Genomic DNA, 12,041 nt, shown 5'->3' with positions numbered 1-12,041 from the left:
CGGCAGCACGTTACCACCGCATCAGGTTTCGGTTAGGCAAATAGTTCCCTTTTTCACATCCAAATTCTCGGTTCACTTGGCACACATTTTGCATGTGCCGCAATTAACATGCAAGGAAGCACGGCCACAGGCTCTCGGGTGCACATGTAACATTCAGTGACGTCCCACTATGGGCATCACTGGTTGGCGGTTATTGTTCGTAAATGCATTTACAGAGAATTGTTGCAGGCAATATAGCAGTAAACAAACATTTAATGAACATTGGTAGAGCTGGCAGAGAAGCTTCTTCAAACTTTATAGTGGTCGTCATGTGGTCATCTGCAGACTTGAAATATCTCTGAAAACTGCTGCACCGGCTCAAAATTGCACAATTCTTGCAGGCTCTTAGGTGCTCGCTCTTAGCAAATGATGTTGCTTTTATTGTATGCTAAGTGAAAGTTTACACAGATTTGCTGAAATTAATGCCACTGCAGTAAAAAAGGGTTGGCCATGTATAAAACAGATTTCTGCAGAGGATGCCAAAGCAACACTTCTATGAGCACTTAAATACAAACACTGCATTTCCTGAAATATGTGCTGTAAAATCCACTAGTACTCCAGCTGGTTTTGTCATGTAGTGCATGAGAGAGTCCTCTGGGAAACTATTAACTGGAACGCCATTGTATTTCAAGCTACACTTCTTTTTTTTCGACAGACATCTTGGACCAAATGGACACGGCCTCACTACTGACCCATTTCAGTTCTGCACTTGCAACATGCACCCAAAATAGAATTAATCAAAAAGTTAACTGGTGAAACTTTATACACTAGATAATTGAGCATTGTGATTTGATGTTCAAGTAATGTTTCATTTACGAGCAACCCATGTGGTGATATGAAATTGTGCTGACACAGGCAAAATTTTCTTAGAATATGTTGCACGTAAAAACATAAATTACACAACTTATAGGTGTGCAAAGCTGAAAAAGAAAAGTTTGTGCATTGGAGTACAAAGTTGCAACGTAAAACCTTTTTGGTTATGACAGGTTTTCTCAGCAGAACACGATCATTTTGTAATTTTAGAGAAATGCTGCATATTCTCTTTATAAATGAAATTTGAAAAATGAGTGCAGTATAAGATGCATAATGTATTTACATTTATTTACATACAAGGCACTGCATTGGCACATGCAGCCTGGACTAGTCGTCATCAGTTCGTTGCCTAACATTCCTTTTGCCTTGACAGCCAAGCTTCCGCTTTTTGAATACAGAACTTTTGTCTTCACCTTCCCCGGATTCAAGGCTACCCACAGTCTTTTCCACAAACTTCATTTTTGTGGGGACGTCCTTTGGAACACTAATGACAACTTCTTCAACACCTTCTGGCTTTTGGGGAAGCTGCAAATCTATCTTCGGTGCTTCCCTGGAAGTTAGAAGTATCATGTTGTCAGCAAGCATGCACTAAAGAAAAAAAGCACTTGGCCATTTTAAAGGGACAGTAAAGCAAATGATAAGTCGATGTGGATTGTCTAAATACCCTTCCAGAAACCTTGCAACGCTTGTTAACGTGTCAAGGAAGGACTTAGTTTACGAGAAAATTGCGTCTGAAGGGTTCGAATTCCATTTTCGAAATTCAGATCTCCTGCCACCCAACTGGGGGAGTGGTGACGTTGCATACGCCATCACCGCCCTTTGCTGCTGTCGATGAGTACAACGGCGCCCGACAGACGGCGGCACCGAGCCGAGACAGAGCAGTGGATTGGCCGCTGCAGCTGCTTTAGTTTAGCGAGCCAGCAAAACCAGCGCGGCACTACGCGATAACGAAACTGCTGAAACGCGAAAACGTGAGCGGCGCACGGTCAAGCGAAAACAAAACCTTTCGACCACCCGCGCCATCGTGAACGGCAATGTCAATTAGTTCTTTTTTTCTAAAAATGAATTCAAATGGATAAGTAGCATTTTATTTCATCTTCTAACACAATACAATGATGTTTTTTGCAAAGAGTGGTTGCGTACTAGTGACAGAATTTAACTGAGGAGTGCTTTCGTCATCGGGCAAGTGCTTGAATTTTCCGGGGGAGTCTCTAAACATGTCCTGCATTTAACTCAGTTTCTCGATTAATGAGGCACTGTTCACAATAATATTGTCGCCTTAGGAAGTCTCAAGCACTAATCTATCACTTTAGCTTGACTTAATATTTGCCTTTAGTGTCCCTTTAAATGTAGAATTTCTGGGCAACATTAAAGTTCACGTAAAGCTGTAGCCCTTGCGGGATTTCCGAAACAAGTTCTGCATGCTGTGAATAACACAACTCATTAGGTACAGAACACCATTTCAGTTTTTCAGCCATAAGAGCAGCCAATGATTAGGAAGCTTTTTAAAAAGGCATCAAACACGGAAGGGCACCCGCTCCTTTCTATGCAAGTGCTAATTGTCATTCAACAGAGGTAAAAATGAAACCTAAATGTTGTGCCTCTATGTCACAGACGTTAAGTGTACATACATTGAGCAAAGTTCTGCTCTGCCCCATATGCAGTTGTAGGGAAAGGACTAAAATTGCATATGCAACATGGAAACACACATTTTAAGGAGCAATGACTAAAGGGAAGGGGACAAGCACAAAAAAAAGAAAGAACGCAGATGTTGCAGCAAGCTGACTTGGTAACTGACAGTCTGGTCAGCATACAGGGTCGTCCATTCTTAAGGTGAACATGGCTCAGTGTGGCATTGCTTCGTGGAGCGCCAGCGCATCTGGCGGGACCGCGCATTGAAGCGAAGCAGCGCAGGCTCATACGGACCTAAGGGAGGTGCTTCACGTCGTCTGCTACAGCGCTGGAGCGAGCCGAGACGCTTCACCAAACACAGGCAACTAAGGTGGCTTCACGGGAAAGCGCGCTTCACTCAGCATAGCATTTTCTGGCTGGTTTTGTCTACGGCTTGTGAACAGCTGGCTTAGGCAATACGCATGAACAGAAACAAGCTTCTTAGCACATAAATGACTTTCCATCTTTTTTTTCTTCTAAGTGATGAATGTAAAAGAGCAGTTATTTTTTGCACTCTCTTTATTAGGCTGGGGCCATTTTATTTTACTGCCACAGCTGTTGGTGCAGTGCATCCGGAGAAACCCATCAGGCGCACTTTTCATGATTGGGACCATGACATGATGAGCCTATGCACCGTTTTGCGCAGTTCTTGATGCTACAACGAAATTGGTTAATTAACTTAAGGAAATGGCCGACGTTCGCCATAAATTTCACAGCAGGCGCAGTCACCAATTCGGCGATTTCAGATAAAATATGACAAAAACAATGAGTTGCATCTTTTCATTGGATCTTGAGAGATGAAAATGGCACGTAAAATTACTGCCAAATCAGTTGCTGTGCCAGATAGAGCAGTTTCAAACGACAATAAGAGAGCCGTGGAGCAGCGGATGTCACTTCTTAGTTACTGTCAAAGTACATTTTTCCCTTCCTTAACAGTAGAATCGATGACAAACGCGATCAAGTATATATGCACGATTGAACAATCCCTCTCTAATTTTCTGCGAAATTTATCACGGGCGTCAGCCATTTTCTTAATTCAATTAATCAAATTTCGTTATAGCATCAAGAGATGCACGAAACGGCACGCTAGGCTCATTACGTCATGACCCCAATCATGAGCCTTATGGGTTTCTCTGGATGCACTGCACGAACAGCTGTGACAGTAAAATAAAATGGCCCTAGTCTAATAAAGAGCATGCAAAAAAATAACTGTTCTTTTACCCTCATCACTTAGAAGAAAAGAGAATGCGAAGTCGTTTATGCGACGAGAAGCTTGGTTCTGTTCATGCGTATTGCCTAAGCAGGCAGTGAAGCGCGCTTTCCCGCGAAGCTACCTCTGTCGCCTGCATTTGGTGAAGTGTACTTGCAGCAAAGCTGGATTGGCTCACTCCAGCGTTGTAGCAGATGACGCAAAGCACTTCCCCTAGGTCCGTGTGCGCTTGTGCCGCTTCGATGCGCGGCCACACTGGACGCACTGACGCTCAGCGGAGCGATGCCACACTGAGCCGTGTTCACCCTAAGAGTGGATGACCCTATACTTCAATATAGTTGTCACTGAAGGTTCATCAAAAGCACGCTGCTGAACATGTTCACATCCCATACAAGCAGGAAACTTCATAAAACGTTCTGCGAAGGAGTAAAAGGTGACAAATGTGTCAGTACGCTATCGGTGACGCTTTCTGTGACACATTAGGTAAAACTGCATTGGCAAAGTGATGAGACTTATAAGGAGCAGAAAGTGGAGGTGTACTTATGCAAAATAATGCCAGTTATAACGTGTCTTTATCACATGTGCACCGTCTTGCACAGCAGCCACAAGGTTGTACTTTTTTCCTTTAAGTACAGCATCCGTTGAAGTAGGTCCCCATCTCTAAATATCTCTTCCTTCTTGTCCTAGCTGTGTCTTTCGGACACTGCTCTGAATTATGCATTTTGTAAATGACTACATGGCCTGCCCACCCAGTCAACTTCAACCATTCCGGTTACTGAGATCAGTACGGAAGACCTACAGCGAGTCCGTGGATATACCATGATGCAACTTACATAGATTTGACCACTTGCCACTCTCCATATGGACTTTTCTTGGGCGCTGGTCCTATACTCGAGTCGGGTTCCTGCGACGAATCGTCCTGAAAATAAAGGCAGTAGATTTGGCAAAACACCCGCACTTCTAGCAACCAATGATAATTTGTCAATGCTTGAGCTCTAAGTGAAATGCGTGAAACAAAACATTCCATCATTGTTGTTCAAACACGCATTAGTGTAAAAAATTGGGACTGGCTGAAAGCGAGATGTTTGTGCTTCGCCTATTCAGTTCCGTTTCTTTGCGTTCATGGCCATGACCTGCTGTCATACATTAGCAGGACAGCGAGAGAATAACTATGATGAATGTGGTAAATTACAACTATGAAAGATGCAAACAGAAAAACAGTCTTTATCCTTGTCTTCCAGCGTGATGCATCAGTCATAATAATGAACTGTTACCAACAGTGCCCAGCTTTCAGTCCTACTACACAAGTGGGAACCTACAAGGAAACCAGGCCGCATGATAACTGCTGGCAGTAGCCATAAATGGTAATAAGAATCCCTGAAAATAAGTCACCTATGCTGTAATCCTTGAATTTTTTACTCCAACTTTCTTCAGGCTGCGCAGAGAGGTGTGGCCTGTGCTACATGAATCTGTTGCATGTGTGCTTTGACTCGAGATCAGCTAGACTGGTATAATATATAGCAATTCCTTTTGCAAGCTATTCCAGAGCGAAAGCATGCACACCCTTCCAACCTCCTAGCAAATGGGGAAGGGGTAGTTAAAAGCATCCCACCCATCCGGTCACCACTCTCTTGTTGTTTCCTAGCACCTTTGTCAGATGCCAACCTTGAAGGACTACCGGTCTGAAAACTGGCTAACCTCCCTGTATTTCTGTCTATTTCTCCTCCTTGAAGGACTACCATAAGTGCACCACAGAAAGAAGAAAAAGAATGGAGCAATAGGCAGGGAACTCCTATGGGTATCGCCTTAGTTGATGGAAACATGTTCAGAAAGGATGTGAAACAAACTTTGTGCTTTTTATGTCTCCATTATTAGTAGGTCCTTCTCAAAATTTTCTGCAATAATATGTTCATTGGAAGGCATTGCCATTACTCCGATGCATTCACAGTTGTGAAAAAAATTTGGAGGATGCTTAAGCTTCGCCTTTAAGAGTGGAACACGATAGCATTCAAAGACCCCTGACTGCCCTTCATGCTTCCTGGCAACAGCAGCTTATGTAACCGTAATGTTTACCAGGAAATGCTGGCAGCAAACGCTATGCACGAAGGCAAGCTTTCTGGTAGAAACACAGCCTCTTGCGTGGGTCGATCTCCTGTTATTGTTTCGCACTTTTAATATTTCATCTGAGAAGGGATAACATAAAAGATATGCGTTGTTGGTGCTTTTTTTTTTCCTTTGTTTGTGGGCTGCTGTTCTCAAAATTCCGAGGAATAACTCTGTAAAGAATGAGACATGGTATGAGCAACTTTGGTGGTAGAAGAGTGGTTGGGTATGATTCGGAATTTTGATCGAAAAATTTTTTTTGCTGAAGCGATGCCAACACTGGACGTTGGACGCCGACGCTGGATTTTCTGCAACACTGGGCCCTTAACACTGTTGTGTTAAAAGGCATTGCAGTGTCAAGGGACACAGAACAGGCCCCGCCTCAAATTTCGTTCATATGATGAAGGTGCTGTCTAGGGAGCATTTTACTGCAACATTTTTCAAATTGGTTCATTATTGGAGAAGATGGGATAAATTGAAATGCCGCATCCCCATGCTGCCAGGAGGCGAGCTTCACTGCAACATAGACACACTCTGGCTTTGCCTCAACCAGCGCCCGCAAGCAACGTTACTCCCCTCCCTTATCCCATACTGGAGCTGAGGGATCATGTCACAAACGAAAAGCTAATGCCCTGCGTACATTAAATTTTTTTTTTAATCAAGGTTGTTTCCATATCCTCTTTTTTTTTTTTTGGTCGCTTCAGTTTGCACAGCACTGTGCATGTCCATGGGCAGTTTTGCATGTTTTCCATTGGATGATTTCCCGAAGTCATGTGCCATAATCAGTGACTCTGCAGGCAATGCATCTTACATAGAGGTTTATGCATGTGACCATGACCCCCCAGCAAGAGCTAGAGATCACTCAAGAGGAAGGGTGCATGGGCTTTTAAAATTGCAGCTGTTTTTGTGAGATGAAGTGGTTCACTATTTTGCAAACATGATCATCAACACCTGATCTATGCATCATGCTTCTCTGTTTGAAGTGCCTAAACTTAGAACACGGGGAAGGCGGGAGATGGAAATTCAACACGATGAGCAAAACGAGAACTAGGTGAAAGCAGGAGCCGACGTTTCGACAAGTGGACTTGTCTTCCTCAAGGTGACATATGCTTTCCTCGCCACTGTATATATAGGTGGGGTTCTTCTAAAGGGGAGAGGGCGTAAGGCGGGTGGATGCGGCAATAAGTGAAGGTGTGTCAGCATGTCGAATTGAGAATTCTCAATTCGACCTTGAGGAAGACAAGTCCACTTGTCGAAACGTCGGCTCCTGCTTTCACCTAGTTCTCGTTTTGCTCATAAACTTAGTGAGGAGTCCTATGACCACTGTATTGCATTCTCAACCAATACATTAACTTTCTTGCTTGTTTCTGCTAGCATATATTTAAGGAAACGTAGTTTAGGGAACAGTGCTAGATGATAGGCAAATAAGATATCAAGTACTCCTACCTCTGGCGGTGCACTCTCGTTGCATGACCCTTGTTGGTCAGAAAGTGGCACATAATTCGAATCTGGCTTCTCCCACGAAGATTCTGAAAAAAAAGCAATAGGTCTATTCAGAAGCTACTTTCCATAAAACAATAAATACATTTAACACAATCCACATTTTGCATGAGCTCAGCTCAGCTTGTCTGCATGATTTTACAGGTAAATGTATAAGATGAATACGACTCAATTATGATGATTACGCCTGCTTCTTGGTGTCAAAAGCAACTGTCCATTCAAATATCACAATTTGTTTTTTCTTCGAAGCCTACATGGAAAAATGACCAACTTTGATTTTTACCTAATGTATGTACATTTACAAATCTGATAAATTGATTAAATAATTGATTAAAAGGTTTTGATGAACCAAGCTAAAATACTGAATTGAGGTCTGGCCCAAGTAACTACAAACCCTTTCCACCAAGTTTAGTAAAATAGAGCTTTAAAATAAATCTAGACTGATTTAGTGTTGCTCTTTTAGTGTCTCTTTAAAACTTTTAAACCAGTTATGTTCTGCGCATCTGTTCAAAAAGGAAAACAAAGCGAGAGAGACACAAACCTCCGGTCTCCATGTTCCAGTAGTAAGTCTCTCCTCCCTCAGTGACACCTTCAAACCACGGCACTATTGGCGCTGCTGGAGCAAGTAAATTTGCTTGCTCTTTTTCCTCAGCCTTCTCCTTGAGCTTGGCTTCCTCAGCAGCATACCGAAGCGCGTCAATGTTCGAGCCTCCAGTCTTGACGTCTTTTTGAAATGCCTGCAATGCAGCCTGCAACACGCATCAACAGGATCACTGACCTGCAGCTGCAATGTGCATCACTCTGTGCTTACCTGGTTAATGCCATCCATAATGTTTTCATAATTCTGCTGAGCTTTCTGCATCTTCTTTCCTTTCTTCATGATCTGTAACCACCCAAGAAGATTTTAAAAAGCAAGAATCAACAAATAAATGAAACATTTCTAAGTAGACTGATTTAACTGTTGTGGCACGAAAAACCCTGCTTCTTACCTCTGTGATCCGTTTCTGCACATTGGCCTGATGGTTTTTGCCTCTCTCGTGAAAATCTATGCTCTGAAAAAGGCACACAAGGATGAGTAACCATCGCTGCCATTTTTTTCTTCTACCCGAAAAATATCCTGGGTCTGTGCCTGCACCAAAGACTTATTACTATTAATTAATTACTAATTATTAAAAAAGCCAAAAATCCATCATATCTACAGGAGACAGCCAAAATGACAACACTGCAAATCACAGGCAATAGACAAGCCTCACGTGCCAAATCTTGCAGTACTCACCGCTTTATTGTCTGCAAACCAGCACTTGCAGGCATCACAAAACTTTTTCGGCTGTGACTTCCAGTAGTCAGCCCTGAAATTATACAGAAAAAGTAAACGACCTCCTCACCACACGATTTTGCAACAGGACACATATGCACACTCAATCCCCTGACATGACATGCATTAATTATCAGTGTGCTTGAGGAGAAAGCTGATGTGCAATAATGATATCTCAAGTAACTGATATTCTGTTTGCCTGAGACTCTAATTTCACATTCTTTGGTTAGCAAGGAGTTACTGGCATGCAACGGTGATGGTAGTATATAAAATTCCAAGCTAGTAAAAAGGAAACTGATCGACAGACCTAGTGCTACTATACAGTAGCAGCACAATAAAAGAAGTTCCAAAACTTTGAACCTACCAGATATTTCATTATGACATCTATTATTTCTTTTTTTGAGTACACAACTTAAAAAGATGCATTCACCTAACAAAGATTTTTTTTATGCTTCTGATTGTATATCACTTAGGAGGCACGTGCACTGAGGTGCCCTTCACACATAGCACGCAATAACAAGAGCAATATTAATTGAATTCCAACATTTTATGCAGCAAAACTGCAATATGATTACTAGGCGCACCGTAGTAGATGACTGCGGTATAATTTTGACCACCATGATTTCTTAGATATGCACCCAATGCTTAGCACGTGGGCTTTTTAAATTTTGCCCCCATTGAATTGTGGCCTCCGTGGCTGGGATTTCATCCCATGACCTCGCGCTTAACAGCGCAACGCCAAAGCCACAATGCCACTATGGTGGATCCATAGCAAGGGCACTCATGGCCATTATTTTTCCTAACATGTTTGTTTCTTGTGAAGAATGAACTAGCTTCTAAATGTTTCACTAAACAAGCGAAAGTAACAGCTAAACATAAACTTGGGGCAGAAAAGAAACCACTGTTAAAAAAAATGGATGCTTACTATATTATCTAAGGTAGACTAAGTTGGTTAGGGCAAGTGTAGTGAAATGCAAATGATTCTAAAATGTGCAAAGGAGGCATATGAACACAGAAGTTTTGCTCACAGCCGATATTTAGTAGTGTTTCAAGAACAAAGCATTTTTCAATAACAAAACACATGTGGCAATTGTGCAAATTTACCCTACTTTAACAAAAGATTCTGCCTAAATTGTATTTCGATACTGACAACCTAGAGAGTCTATGGATGTTTTTACTATATGTGTATAAAATCTCAAAAAATATCCAGTGAACTTCTGGCCTCACACTCTTTGTAGACTAATGTCTACAGACTTTCTGCAAATGACCAACATGTAAGTCTACAGATCATAACTAGACCTAGTGGCTGAACATGTTACGACCTCATTGTATAGATATTCTTGGACTTTATGTACTTAAAAGGACAAGTCTAAAGTAAGGCAAACCAGGCTACATGAAGTCTACACACAATCTATAGGGTGTCTAAATCATTTTATATAGACAGTGACAAAGCAGCATGATACTATTATAAATTTTACCTGTTAGCAGCTAGCAGTACAGTTGCTTGTGGGGCAAATTGGTTCAATAAACAAGGGCAAGAAACTGCACTATGACAGATGCAGAGAAAGGGACGGGACAAATGTTTGTGACCTGCCCACTTCATTGCTTCTCATGTTGCACAGTTTGTTCAAAAATGTGATTTAATGCATTTCTAATGCTAGTGGGAACTTTACCCACCTTGCGGTATGTCTGTTGGGATCTAACCTTTTTCACCCAGTGACCCAAGTTGTCCACTAGCTTGGGCCACTAGGCTGGCTGCTGTCTTTTTCAGCAGACAACATGGCGATTGGGTGTGTGGCCGAATAGACAAATCACTGCTGTCTGGCCTTGCAGACAACCTGGGTGACTGGATTAATTATGTGCCACTGGGTAGGTAGACAACTTGAGCACTACGTATGTAATATTGGTATGTGCCCATTCTTGTCCAATTCCCCAGAATGGATGTGCCAAGATGACACAGCATGTATAGCCTTGGCACATCCATATTAAAGCGATAGCGCCTCGTCTGAAACACACCGCTCCGCCTCGAGCGAAGGGGTTTGACGGAGAGTGATTGTAACGAAGTTTCAGCCAAGATGCTAGGGATACTATAAAGTTTCAAATGGGATGCAGGGATTACAAGACATACAGTACACATTGTGTCGCGGCATCATTTGAGATCGCCACTTCGTCTGCAGAGGTAATACGGTGTGTCACTACATTGTTTTAATGCTAATGGCATTATCGTCAACATTAATTTTGAAATGGTTTGAGCCTTTTCTTTTTTTTTGAAATTTATTCATTACTCTAGTGGCTAGTGTTGGTGTGTGTACTTGTCGATTAATGATGTACGAGCGCTGGTGTAGGCTGCAGAAGCGCTGCTGCTGACGGCAACGGAAGGGTCCGACACCGACAGAACGACAGTTTGTAGGCATTTAGAAGCCAAACTGCTCTTTAGGGTTTCAATGACACAGCATCACGGCGATCGATGTGTGGGTAAATTCGATTCAGAAGTGCCGGAGAACTCAGTTTAACAAGGATCAACACTGACAATCAATACGATACCGATTAACCCAAGGGCAATTATATTTTAGATACGTGATTTCTGTATCAGAGGACTAATCCACTTTGCAAATGATTTTCGTGTACACAGCCACTACCCGAAAACAGTCTGACGGCGTCAAATCCGAGCACTCTACGAGTATGCCCGGTTTGTCTGTGGCAGTAATCAGCACTGCTGATGTCCTGATTGCATGGCAAGCAACGTTGCCATATGAAAACGTAGCGCAAAAATAATGCAGAAACTTACATTGTGGTACGAGAGGTTTAGGTTGCAGAAACGACAATCGCAGACGATGCTCAAACGCTGGCTCAAATCTCCAATGGGCACAGTGGATTGCTTTGGATCAACTTGGCTTGTGTTAACGTTTATGATGGCTTTGTGCAGTTTGCGCCTGGGTAATGCAGTTTCGTTATTTTTTTGGCCAAGCCGCTTGCTGCTACTAGAATCATAAATGAGCAACCGGAATCTTCCCTGCAGTCCGCGAGATTAGCGACCTCACAGATCTCACAGAATGGAAAATAATGGAGATTTGTTCTTAGGCACACGCAACAATTTTTGCACTATATACTATCACAAGAAGATGAACGAGTTCCAAATCCCCATTGGGCAACAGGTCTTTGCAGGAGTCGGTTAAAACATGCAAGATACGTTAGAACATGCAAGCATCATAGTAGGAAGGCAAGATCTCAGCCCACACACAAGTATGAATTGCTGCACATGAATGAGCTAGCTTTCACGTGCCTTGAAAAAAATTGGTTCGAGGGGAAGCAAGGAGATATAGGGTCTTTAATGCAAGTTGCCTAAGCGTCCATGCGTATGGTAACTGGGCGCAAAAATGACACGCGCAA

General features: G+C 42.5%; 1 protein-coding gene across 1 annotated transcript; it reads right to left on the bottom strand.

The window, feature by feature from the left end:
- Positions 1–1,114: 1,114 nt before the first annotated feature.
- LOC126537038 (WW domain-binding protein 4) lies at positions 1,115–11,546 on the bottom strand. Its single transcript, XM_050184152.2, has 8 exons — positions 11,440–11,546; positions 8,613–8,685; positions 8,326–8,388; positions 8,148–8,219; positions 7,878–8,085; positions 7,283–7,365; positions 4,567–4,652; positions 1,115–1,402 (listed from the first exon to the last, which is right to left on the bottom strand). Coding segments are annotated over exons 1-8 (810 nt in total). The 5' UTR covers positions 11,442–11,546; the 3' UTR covers positions 1,115–1,179.
- Positions 11,547–12,041: the final 495 nt, after the last annotated feature.

The sequence above is a fragment of the Dermacentor andersoni genome, chromosome 4 (genome assembly GCF_023375885.2).
Source record: "Dermacentor andersoni chromosome 4, qqDerAnde1_hic_scaffold, whole genome shotgun sequence".
In the NCBI taxonomy this organism is placed as follows: Eukaryota; Metazoa; Arthropoda; class Arachnida; order Ixodida; family Ixodidae; genus Dermacentor; species Dermacentor andersoni.
This window is presented reverse-complemented; position numbering and strand designations above follow the sequence as displayed.